The sequence below is a fragment of the Watersipora subatra genome, chromosome 2, assembly GCF_963576615.1.
Source record: "Watersipora subatra chromosome 2, tzWatSuba1.1, whole genome shotgun sequence".
Lineage (NCBI taxonomy): Eukaryota > Metazoa > Bryozoa > Gymnolaemata > Cheilostomatida > Watersiporidae > Watersipora > Watersipora subatra.
This window is the reverse complement of record NC_088709.1, coordinates 10,365,849-10,379,255: the sequence shown is the minus strand read 5'-3', so window position 1 is coordinate 10,379,255 and position 13,407 is coordinate 10,365,849. Positions and strand designations below refer to the sequence as shown.

Sequence of the window (13,407 nt, the reverse complement as noted above, 5' to 3'; positions counted from 1 at the left end):
TAAAGATATTCTCTTTGCCATTTGCATACAGATGTCAGCGAAAGTCGTAAGTGCTATAATTGCTGATTATTCTTGTCTTGAGCATGGCTGGGTAGACTACGGGCTATTACACACCCACCCTTAGACTAGGTTACAAGCTGATCAGGCTTTTGACCTGGGGCTCTGTTCGTACTGCTTTTTTTTTTGTTCTACCTTATCTTTCGACGTACTATAAAGAGTGACGTCATAAATGGTTGTGCCACGTACCTTTTTATTTTAATATGGGAAAGAGTTTTTCTGGTTGAACAGCTTTAATTATTGAGCATAGAGCTGGCAGCGCTGGTCAAATTCGTACTATTACAGGTCTTGTTCTAATGCTGACTGTCGGCGTGTGAATGTCATGCTTTCTTTTTTATCTGCGAGGTTATTGTAAAATATTCTTTATGATACAGCAGTGTGTAAAATAAACTTGAGCCTCTTGTTGGTAAACTAAAATTCTCATTTACAGCAATGTTACTAATAGTAAGTTTATTCATTAGCCATAAATTATATATTAAATTAATCCTCATTTTGTCCTGATTTCAAATATTTAAACCAAACAGCTGGAAAATTGCTTTTGAATTATTATATAGGCTAAATTCTGAATATTTCATTTTTTTAATGTTTGAAGATAACAATCCGCGCATATTTGATCACAATACACACACTTTTATTTGCTTATTTCAAGTCATATACATGTATATGACTTGAAATAACATTAAAAACATAATTTACACCTGTTTGGTTTGTATATTTGAAATCAGGACAAATTGAGGATTAATTTAATATATAATTTATGGCTATCGACTAAATTCACAATGATAAACAATATTATAAATGAGATTTTTAGTTTTTCAACAACAGGATCCAGTTTATTTCACACACTACTGTAGTTTGATGCTAGTCAATAAAACTACACGTATGATTCTAATAACAGGTGTTTTTGTCGAACCAAATTTCTTCAGATTCACAAAGAGATTTTAGCACATCGTGTGTTGGTGTTTGTCAAGGCAAGTTATATTATATCACTATTGCAATATTGTAAAAGTCAGCGTAGCATTACGAGTCAATGTAAATGCTTTTCAAGTTGCTCAAATAAGAATGAAGCTCATACGTTGAAAATATGAAAACAGCCCAATGTTTTTATTACACGAACTGCTTATAGGCAACAGTAATGGTGCGAAGTTGACATCTTTCTGTGTACAATGGGCAAACAGACAGAGAAAAATGTAAATTTATCTTTGGCATAAATCGGAATATAGAACAATTATTACCACTCCGTTTTTTTCAACCTGCTCAAACACATGCTTTCAGCACACAATTATAGCAGTAGGACTGGTTTTTGTGGCTCGTATCAATCATCCATCACTTACTGTCTTTAATGTTTTCTCCCAGAGGTCTCTATCCTCTGACGCATCAGCATCTTCGTCAGATCATGGGCTCTGGTATATACCCGATGAGGATTCTCTCTCCGTAAGTGGGTTCACCAGCTAGTTGATTAACATCTCAGCTGGGCACTGAGCATGGCTTGCGACCGGGCTAAGCTTGTTAGCCTTTGGCCAAGTGATGCCCAGTAGTTCCGGTTGTATGAGCTTGTTGTGCTGGTTTACTGACAACAGTTTATTTCTAGTTGTTTGTTTGGCACTTGACTAATATTGGTAGGGTTTGTCTCTGCCACAAGTAAGTAGCACTTCGTATTCCGTTTCCTCGCTTGTTGAGTGCTTTAGGTAGCCTCCCTAGCTGGTCGCTATACCCTGCATATTTAGCTGTTTCATGATAGGTTTGTCACTGAGAGTTGGCTCTCAGTGTAAGGGAACAGCCCGCTGCTTGTTTGGCTCCTGACCACTGTTGTAGCTTGTGTTGGTGGCCTGCTCTAAACTACAAGTGATGTCATAAGATAAACTACATTGAGACTCTGAAATGTTTCAAGTTGGTATATATATACCGACTTATATATGTATATGCCGTGGGTATATACTGTATATATATACATACATACATGTATATGTATATACATATGTATATATATGTACATATAATTATATATATACATGTATATATAAATGTATATATACATGTATATATGCATACATGTATATCTACATATAATTATATATATATATGGTATATATATTTGTGTATGTGTATATATATACATACACATACATAAATATATATATATCGTGTATATATATACTGTGTATATGTATATATATACCGTATATATGTCGTGTGTATATATACCGTGTATATGTACCTATATATATACCGTATATATATACCGTGTATATATATACGGTATATATATACCGTGTATATATATATATATATATATATATATATATATATTATCTCATAGATTTCGGTTGTTTAGTCCCATAGACACTGTTAGCACATTGGTGCATTTTTTATTCCAAGACATTCTTTTGGTCTTATAAAAAATCTCAGTTTAATTTGAAGAACAATGCAGTAAAGCTTTCTTCCATTTCCTGTAGTATGTTTTCCCATTTCTACTTTATACCATTCTTCAAATCTTTTGAAAGGATGAATTTGAGAAAATTTTTGACACCGAGTTTTTTAACTGGTTCTTGATTTTTCCAGGATGCTGAGCACCTAGAGTGGACACCAGAAGACCAGACAACAGATGGGAACGGACAATACATTTCTGATGCGAGCATTGCTGGTAAGTATTCATTTTATTGTCTTTTCCGAAACATCTCGTCATTTATAAATTGTTTTTTCATTGGTTGTTCATCAATCACATTCACGCTATTGGATGTTTGGCTGCAATGGAAGTATGATAAAAATCTTTGAGAAACCGAATGCATATCATAAAAACGCACAATAATTTTTCTCGATACAAACAGCGACACGTACTATGCCTATGCGTGTATTCTCTTGCTGCTCCTTAGGCATGTAAAACTTAAAGAAATGTTTTTTCTATTATGGTCTAATATGGCTCACCGATTACTTTTTTGTCTCATGGTCTAATTCACTTTGAGCGGCATTGACTGGTGGTAATAGAGTTCACATCTGTCTATAACTAGAAATAAGATTTCACTTCATCTTACATGAGTCGTACCGACTCCATTGGTAAGTTAAAAAGACTCTATTTTGGTTGTACTTTGGTATGCAATACTACAAGAGCGAGTTGGGTTCAAAAGTTCAAGAGTTTAAAAGTTGCTGCATGATAACGAGATCAGGTCTAATATTTGTGGGACATTCCGATTTCAGTAATAGCATCAAAAATCTTAGTCTCTGAAATTTTTAGGCCTATTTCACCAAATTACACGATCTCATAACAAGATTTCCAGCCATTATTTTGCTTGAAATGTGGAGATATTTTGAGTAATTGCTCATTATTAGTAATTTTACGAATGAGGGTAATGTTTGAGGGTACGCACAACCTTCTAAAGGTTTTAGTGTTTTATTTATGGTTTAGCAACATAACAAAAATCCTGTCATTTACATTAATGAGATTATACCATTTAATGTTTTTCTCCATTTAATTACAGTCTAGATGAGTTAATTAATTCTGTAACAATAGAGTTATGCTACTGTAGCCATAGAGTTATACTACTGTAGCAATAGAGTTATGCTACAGTAGCCATAGAGTTATGCCACAGTAGCCATAGAGTTATGCTACTGTAGCAATAGCGTTATGCTGCTGTAACAATAGAGTTGAGTTATGCTGCTGTAACAATAGAGTTATGCTGCTGTAACAATAGAGCTATACTGCTGTAACAATAGAGTTATGCTGCTGTAACAATAGAGTTATGCTACTGTTATAATAGAGTTATGCTACTGTAACCAAAGATTTATGGGACCAGGAATAACAATAATAGACTAGCTGCAATAAGAATAATACCTGTGATCAGTATCCAATAGTTCATGGCTGTTTTCTCTCTTGAACACCATCTCAATTTGCGTAAAAAGGAAACTGTAATATCAGCGTAACTTCGCATGCATTTTGGAAAAAAAGACTTGGTTGGCTCAAATGAAGAACAAATACCCAATACACTGTTATAGGCTTTTTCTTATGTTATTAAAATGCCAATGGTAAAAACTGAGTTGTAGACGTGATATCAAAATATTTCTCTACAAGGAATGAATTGTCTCTAAGCATTTTATATGGTCTACCCGGTTATCCCCAATTTATGACACATTATTATTTTACTATTATTATTTTAATCTACTACGTTATCGTTACTTTATGTCGTTTTGACATGCTTTTTTTTACGTTTCACTACCAGCTGTAAAAATGTAAATAATCAGCATTGCACTTACATGTAAGTAACATGTAGGTAACATTCATCGCATACGTTTATAGTGTAGATTATTGTATAGAGTTGTGTGTAGCGACAGAAGCGTTTTTAAATAATGTAGTGCTATACATAGGCTCACTACATAGCATTAGAACCTAACGTTCTCATGTCTCATCAGACCCGCAACAAAGTATAGAGCACCTTCTCAAATGAGTAGCTTGCATCTGTAACATAGCGTAACACTGCTGAAGAATTCGTCTGAGCTGAATATCATCGTGATATTAGAACATTTCTTTTACCATAAAAATACTATTATCAAAAATGATACATTAGAAGTTGCAGTGATGCTAAGGTTTGCTATGTTTAAGATAACAGCATTACTGGGTTGTCTTAGTCTATAGTTTCATGAGTTGAACATTGCAAAGTATTGCGACACATTTGCACCTGGCTGCTCATGTTATGGCAATATATGAAATGTTTGACGTCTCGGAGAGCATCAGTTGGATTGCAGTTGGTAGTGAATGGAATACCAGCTAAAAAGTTGTCTTGCAACGTCGTATCATAGATTATTCAAAACATTTCCACTTGGATCAAGGATGTCAGTAAACCGAGCAGGCATCGCTCCAAGCACTGGATCAGCTAAAATTGTTAACAGCGGAGCATGACATCTTCAGCATTCTGTAGGGTTACTTGTAGAGCTTCATGATATGGCGATTTAATTGTTTGGGCTGATTTTCAAAGTAGACGATTTAAAAATCACCACCATTTAAAGAGATATCGCCACTCATATAAATGATATAATCACGTAATGGTGATTTATCTCATACCTGATGATTTTCAGAGGGAGTTATACTGGAACTAAAACGCACAGGCCTTTTAGTTTTATAATAAGTTCATTCCATGGCCTTCCACGCACACAGGCATTCATGAAATAAATGTTTCTAATTATCACGAACACAAAACAATTTCTTAAAAGTTAAACTATACAAAAAAGTTAACAAAGATTTACAAGCTTTTACATAATAATAATATTGTGATATATCATGAATCATCTATTTGCAATATCTAATCAGCTTTGGATTTTTGGAAATCTCAAAGCTTTAGTGATACAGTGCACTCTCGAGATACGATGTTAATCCGTTCCAAGGCTGGCATATGGCGAAAAAATCGTATGTCCGGGTATAGAAACCATTGTAATTATACAATGAAAATAAGAAGGTGAAAATCGTCCAAAATTTTATAAAAATGTGGTACATACTGAAAATTAGTAACAAAATAGTATGTTAACTTTAGTAACTATAGTTACCTACAGTAGCTGCATTGTATTAAGTGCACCTAGTGATTATAATCTGCAATACTGTAAAAGTGTAATCTGTGTACCAAATGCAGATCATACGGTAACAAGGTCTTACCTTCAAAAGGTACGCATAACATAAACGTTGAATTCACTTCAAATAAGTTTAGCTTGCCAAACTCACCCTTAAAACCATGTTTTAGTATGTATTTTGAACTATTTTAATGAATTTCAACTGTTATCACGAAATTTTATCCTTCATAAGTTTCTTTCTTCACTTTCATTATAAAATTTAGCGTGTCTGGTTGAAACCTTTTTCAACCAGAATTCAATAAGAAAGGCCGAGCAATGCAGTTATCGAAAGCAGCCTCTCACACACTTGACCATTTAATGGCTACCAAAAAGAAAAATGAAATTTTATTTACTACACAGGACGTACATACCTTTGGAGTAACGTGACTTTAGCTGGTATATTGTAGCGAATAAAGTAGAGAGGAGGCAAAAATGTATCAATGCTAATTATGTTGCTGTACACTTGAAGATTAATTTATTACGTAATAAAATAGAATTTTTAGCAGGCTAAAGAAGGTTCTCTAGTCCTGTCCAATTTTTATTCTGGTTTAAAAGAAAAAAATGCTGGTGCAATGCAGAAAACTGCTAGCTAGCTAAAGCTTGTAAAAGGATCCAGAGAAGGTGCTACAGTAGTTTTTCTTGTATGAAATGTGCACAAGAATCAATGTAACCATACGTACAAAGTTTGTACATATTTATACCAAAGAGGAATGGGCTTTAACAAGTTTCAGAAAGTAATGTAAATGCGTCAACTATCTTGAGTAGCTAGTTATATGAGATACATACGATGAATTGTATTCACGTAGGAGATAACAAGCCCACCTGCAAAGACTGGTTAAACAAGAAAATAAAACATAAAATCAAAAGGAAACAAATAAAATGAATAAAATATGAAAAACATGCCACACCAAAGATAAATAATATATATATTATACATGCATTGTTTTAATGTACCAGTCTACATCAGTAAATTAAACACTTGAAATATTTCTGCCAATGTGGAGTTTTCTGTATCTTCTACTTCCTCGCCTTAACTAAATGCTTGCTCCTTTGCTCCTTTTGATTGCTGATCGCGTGCATGACCTAGTTCTTTCAAATCTTCAGTCGTATGCTCCTTCTTGTGCTTGTTTTAATGGAGTTCTTGTTTTAATAATAATTGCAAGTGCTGATTGGTTGCGATCATATTCCTTGACAATGTTAATAATACGGGTGCCTTCTTATTTACGACATCCTCTTTGTTGACACAGAAATTTTAGAAATCATAGACATAGAAATCATTTTTCCCTCGTTTTGTAACGTTTGTATCGGTCTCAGATTCCATAGCTAACGAATTAAGTGTAGATACTTGTAGTTATATACATATGCTGACTTGAAAGTTTATAGTAAATGATATAATAACGCTACAAATGAATATTTGCTCTCGCTTGTGTATTTTACATGGAATTTTCCACGCAGAATGCTGACATGAGAGAAGTCGATCATCGTGTCTCTTGTAAACGTTCTGAAAATGTTTTCGGCAAACTATGTTTCGGTGTCTTTTTTATTTCGACGTGCGTTATGAGCACACTGACCGCCAAATTGTAACTCGGGCGAAACTTTTCTCAAAATCGTATGGTGAAATAAAATTTGTATAGCGAGGTGAAGATATCACAATGTTTGACTTCGTAAGGTGATAAAATCGTATATCAGGGTAAGCGTATCTCGAGGGTGCACTGTATTGTAAAGCTGTCTCTGGGTAGGCCTACAATAAGTACTACACAACTTGTCTGCATCATTATATGCAAATACATAAACTGGTGATTGAAGATTCTCTCTCGTTGATTTTTCTTTATTCCGTGTCAGAGCTGTTATCAGCAGTTTTGTTGAAACTACAAAGTTTTTACCCATTGTATACTAGTCGAATGCCCGGCGTTGCACGGGTATTAAAAAACAGCTTATAAACAGTTGCAGATAATGTGGTTGTCTGCCACTTGCCATTAGCCTGGCACATTGCTAAACTTACTAAAAAGAGCCATGAGAGCAAGCTTTAGTGGCGTTGTGTGGCGCAGAGTGCTATGCGTTTTTTAATCGATATAGCGACAAGCTCTTAAAAGCTCAAAAACGAAAAGCCGCCGTAGATTAGAATCTCTTTATTTCGATGACGTAACCACGAAATTTGGTTATCGTTTCTTTCACGTATGTTCTCACGTGAATTGCAAGGCCATTAAAAAGCTCAATATAAAATTTATCGTAGTACTAGTTTATGACAAACACTTCGGGTTTTACCGAAGATCCCGTATCAAATATAGATGCTCGCTACTTTACAGTTTTGTTTCGGCATTATTCAATCGTCAAGTCGTAATCTGAACATGTGATCAAATACTTCGCAAATAATTTTTGCAGCACTTTTCGATTATCACAGGTGACCAACAGGCTCGTCATGATTATCAGACAATGATATGTACTCCTTCGGAGTAAGGTTAAAAAGTTTAACGCTTTTTTACGGTAAGTTATAAGATATCACTGCTAAAAGTGACAGCATTACAATGACAATAAAACAGACGCGTAAGAACAATAGGCATAGTTTTATCGAATGCGTGAAGTATATTTGTGAAAATATTTCGACGAATAAGGTTGCAAGAAAGTGTAAACAGAAACCATCTCTCACAACTACATCACATTTGAGCCGTTTTGAAAAGGGAATCCAAACTACTGCGGTCTCGTGTGGCTGCAATTTTCTGTTCGTTTTTGAGCTTTTAAGAGCTTGTAATCACCTTTCCACATATTTTGCACTTACAACACAACAGAGTAAGACATGGTGAATCGTTTCATATTCGTTTTTGTTGTCCCTTTCAGTGGTCGTCAGAAGCTCGTTCAGGTTTCAAGCATTATCTTGTTTATTCCACATAAAAAATAGTTCCAAATAAAATTTTTTAAGTATTATTGAACAAATCATCAGGTAAAACATTAATTACTGTAATTCTTACCCTCTGTTCTGCTAAAATCGCCTCTTCTTAACAATGTATCTTCTGTTTGATATTTTCCAAATTGTTGATGAAAGCCCAAGAGTATTCACTGCTGACTTACTCACTATTTCAAAAAATTATTGTCCCCATCATATGCAAATGCACCCAAAAATACAGGCTTTTTTGTAGAAAAACTGGTTATGCTGATTAAATCTTCTGTAATTTTATTTGAGACAGTTTTATTATCCCACATCCAAACGAGCAGAGATGTTTGAGAGTTTTATGATAAATGCATGTGCACACAACTCACGAAAATTATTTATCAACATACTGAATAAAATGGAAATAAACGTGAAAACTTTTTGGTAATAGCTGATAGAAATCTCTTCGCCTTTGTGTGATCATCATGTAAGTTTTTTTCAACTAGTATGTCATGATTTCATTACGGAGGGCTCAAGCTTACACAAAAAGTGCTCGTGGTGAAACACACATCGCAACTGTTAACATCCCTAGTGCTCAGCCTCTCAGTGATTACAACTCATACCAATAATTCCCAGTGTTTACAGTCCAGGCCTAGCGATTCACCGCTTGGCTCAATGTTGAGCGAGCTATTGTTTTGACAGCAGCATTGCTGTAAAGCACCGGAGTTGAGCAAAGCACGTTGCAGTCATCTATTTTTACCCACCTATTTACATACAACCTCTGGTTGTTTACATATGAGCGTTGGCTCTATAGATACGATCTCAGGCAGCGCCGAAGATTGCTAGCCTGTGTGGTTAACTACAAATACTCATGGCTATTTCTGTCCTAGAATGTGATTTATTTTAAATAGCTAATGCCTGATTATACAATCATATGATTTTTGTCAATGTTACGCAATAAAGATGCTTTTTGACGCATATTTGAAATAGTTGTCTGTTGGTATCATTAAGATATTCTGCTTATAAACTGTCAATTTGGCACATCATCAAGCCACCTGTTATCTGTCAGCTATTGCCTTTGACTGTCAGCTACTGCCTTTGATATACGATTATTTTTAGATTGAGATTTTCAGCATATAGTCAAAATATTTAAAACAGTTTAACTGATGTAAACGCTGCAACTATAGCTTCACGGTTTCCAAAACTCGTTCTGTGTTTATGATAATTAAAAAGCTTATTTCATGTGTGCATGGAAGGCCATGGCATAAGCTTATTATAAATCATCAGTTGTGAGAGAAATCGCCATTACACGATTATATCGCTTTTATAATTGACGATGTCTCTTTAAATGGGGACGATCTTTTAATCGTCTACTTTAAAAGTCGCAACCAAACAATTAAACCGCTATATTCTGAAGCTTTAGTTGAAACTGGTGAGGTACAGCGCCATCAGAAATTATGAGACACCAAATGATTCACACCTTTGTTCATCTTGGCACTCTTGCTGAACCATGTTAATGTATTTAATTACCACATATTACTTGTCATTAGACAAAATTCTGGCAGTAAGTCATTGCTACCAGCAAGTGTCTCTTAAAATGTAAGATGGTCTCATAATTTATGACATCGCTGTAAGTGTAATTTTCACAAATTAAAAGCACTAGATGAAAAAGATTGTTTGTGCTATTTTCCAGACGGCAGCATACCACATTCTGAAGTTTTGGCTGGTGAACCAGGGGCAGCAGCTGACAGGAATCGAGTCCAGTTTACTCTGGGAGATCAAGACTCTGTAGATGGCACTTCTTTGGCAGGATCAGATGGTATGTTTCTTAAGCTGTATTTTTGCCTGTTTTGGGATTTATCTTCCCCATCTAGTTGTGCAATCTATTGTGGTTTGCTTTGCATGCGTCATCCATGCCAACCTTAGCTTGTTGATATATTGTAAAAACTGCTGCATCAAATGTAAACTCAGATAAAAATTTCGTGAAACTGTTTTGAGATGCTTTCACACAGTATATACATAATGTATATAGCATAACAATTAATATAAAAATTACTTAGCTGATAGTCGCTACAAATTTGTTTCAAGTATATATAGATCTTCTTTCAATGGGTGATAACTTCAAAAAGCTACATATGCATATGTATATAGTACTGAATGCCCGGGGTTGCACGGGTAATAAAAGTTTTTTGCACAGAAAATTTATTTTTAATCAACATTCACAACATTTACCATTCTAATTTCTAATGAAAGTGTTTTATTTCTGTGTGTGTCCGGTCAATACATAATTACAATATTTGAAAGCTCAAGGCGTAATTAAAACGGATTGTCGAAAAACATTTCTTACATCTGCTAAAAATTTGCTCAAGATTTAAAATAGCTTATAAATACTAGCAGGTAATATACGTAGTTTCCATTGACTAAGTTTCTTTACCCGATGAATCTGAGTAACTTAAGCTAGTAACTTAAGCTAATATTTTATTTTTTACTATAATAAGAGCTGTGTCTGTCCGAAACCAGTTAGAGAGTTAAAAAAAAGATTGCACCTCACAAGAATCGAACCAGCACCACCCAGACCCTACCACTAAACCATGCAGCCACTTTGCCACGCTTTTGAATAATTGTACGTATAATAATTACAAATCATGATCTCTCACAGGGCACTGGACTGCAAGCGTGCATGTTTTATCGCCAATCGCTATTAACTGGACAAACGAGAAACCCTTCAATTTATAGATTGTGTTGTGCTATATGCTTGTGGACTAGTGAGAGTGTTGAATCACCTTTAGACTAGATCATAAGATTGAGTTACTCGACTCGTGCAGTGAATTTCTTAATTAATACTTGTGAACTGGTTTAGATGACAGGAGAGCTGTGACTCACTCGATTAGATGGATGCTCATTTATCGCTTGGCATGCTTGCTCACTAATGGTGTTGTTAATTTATTTAATGCAATATTATACAATAGTAGTTGTGTTTGCTGTGGCTGATAGCTTTCTCTAGAATGAAGTTGCAGCGCTTCTCTCGAGGCAATGTTCACCCACTCGTCAGACCGATTGCTGTCGCTCCTTAAATGTGCTGTTCCCGGTTTGTGTTGCTGTGTAGAGCATGTGATTTATTTTAGCCACACAGCGCACTATCAAAGCTAATAACTCGGCCCCGAGCAAGCTTGCTTCTACACCTAATAAACCTCCGGTTAGATTTGTCATTGGTGGAGACGGTAAGTATAGCAGAAGGCTCCTTTCTGAAATGTCCTTAGCGAGTGTGTCACATAAAATATTGTTCTGTTCTGGCTATTGTTGTTTTGCTTGCATAAAGATTTTTGTGTCAAGGAGTCCACTGTATTGTGTCAGGGGTCCACTGTTTTCATTACACTGTTATTGGTGTAATTTGTTTTGGGAAGCTCATTAGTTTTTCAGGCATATAAAATCATTTGTTAATTAAATTCATTGGTTGTATACAATAGCGTAACAGCTGGTGAAAGAGTTTGGTAAACGCGCCAATGTCTTATCTGTGTCTTTCAACACTTTAGTCCCAATAAAATAAGTAAAACAGTAATATTAGCACTTTTAAATTTGTTGTTTTGTTTATTGTATATATGTCATAGTCTTGTATTACCTTTATATGAGACAAGTTGCTTATGTATATGTCTTTGAAATTAGAATCAAATTTTTTCTGTTTTCGATTGTAATTTCTTGCTAAGAGCTGTTAATCTCTGCATTTTTCTGGTGCTGTGTTCTTTTTTTTCTGCGCTAGTATTTTCAAATTAACTCAATGAAATATGATTTTTGCTGCTGCAATTCCACCAATCAGTCAGGGGTAGATAATCGCAACGTTTTTTGTTAGAAAGCTCTAGTAATACCTCCCCATCCTTTCCTGTAGCTTCAGAAACAACACTCTCAGATTTGTCTCACCCTGTCTCTCAGCCTGTCCCCCAGCCCCATATTATACCCACCGATGATCAAGTGACCTTCACAATTGGTGGTAAGATATTTTGATTGCCGTCTTTTACGTATCTTACTTTTTTATCTTATCGTGTAAATGCATCCGAGTTTATGGTCTGTAAGCAGACAGATTGCTCTAGCAGGACGCATCTCGTTTGATGCGTAGCTACTTTATGAACCTTGAACTATGACCTTTGATAGTGTCTTGAGATGTGGTCGACTCTATGAAAAATATGCTCAGAAATCACCTTTATTTTGTTGTGAAGGGTCAGGCAAGGCTTTTGTGAAAAGTGCCAAGCCATTTGTGATCACTACATTTTGTCTACTCGCATTCTCCAGTTTTCATAAGTGGCCTGGGTAAAATCTTAAATGATGTAATTGACTTAATCATTGCTGCTATGTTACCATCTGGTTAGAGAAATATTTTGCAAAATGTCTGCGTTAAAAGTTTGTTAACTCTATGATTACAGCATGGCCACACAACCTTTTTTCACTCTCTAGTTTAACAACTCTGTGCTATAACAATATTATTAATGGCTATTTTCGATTTCATCTTTTTTGTTGCTTCATTATTATTATATTATTATTATTATATATTATTCATCAGAATTATTTATTGAGTAGTTCATATCCGACCGGTTACAGTATATTTGTTTAATATGATTGTCACAACACCCTGTGAACTAACATAGATAGTTGTTATTAGGTTCAGTTGTGTGATGCAGTTAACTACAGTTAAACTGCATCACAAAAAGGCTCAGATTTACGCCTCGACTTTTTATATGTTGGTATCAGTGGTTGTAATAGCTTGATCTGTAATTGTCAGTGGTTTTTACAGCGGCTAGACAAATCCTTTGGGCAACTTTAAAAGCTAACTTTGAGATGTACGTGATTTACATCAAGGAGTAAATTTTTTACATTCAAAACCATATAGCCGAAATTCTCTT

General features: G+C 35.0%; 1 protein-coding gene across 4 annotated transcripts in view; it reads left to right on the top strand.

The window, feature by feature from the left end:
• LOC137388803 (anion exchange protein 2-like) overlaps window positions 1-13,407 on the top strand; it is a 71,408-nt gene that overhangs the window by 15,989 nt on the left and 42,012 nt on the right. For 2 of the 4 annotated variants that reach the window (XM_068075250.1, XM_068075252.1), the window contains exons 5-9: window positions 32-46; window positions 2,620-2,701; window positions 10,209-10,334; window positions 11,641-11,736; window positions 12,399-12,500. In XM_068075250.1, coding sequence (XP_067931351.1) covers window positions 32-46; window positions 2,620-2,701; window positions 10,209-10,334; window positions 11,641-11,736; window positions 12,399-12,500 — 421 coding nt within the window. Of the gene's footprint in view, window positions 1-31; window positions 47-2,619; window positions 2,702-10,208; window positions 10,335-11,640; window positions 11,737-12,398; window positions 12,501-13,407 lie in introns of those variants that run through there. The other 2 variants (XM_068075251.1, XM_068075253.1) reach the window with 2 other exon arrangements.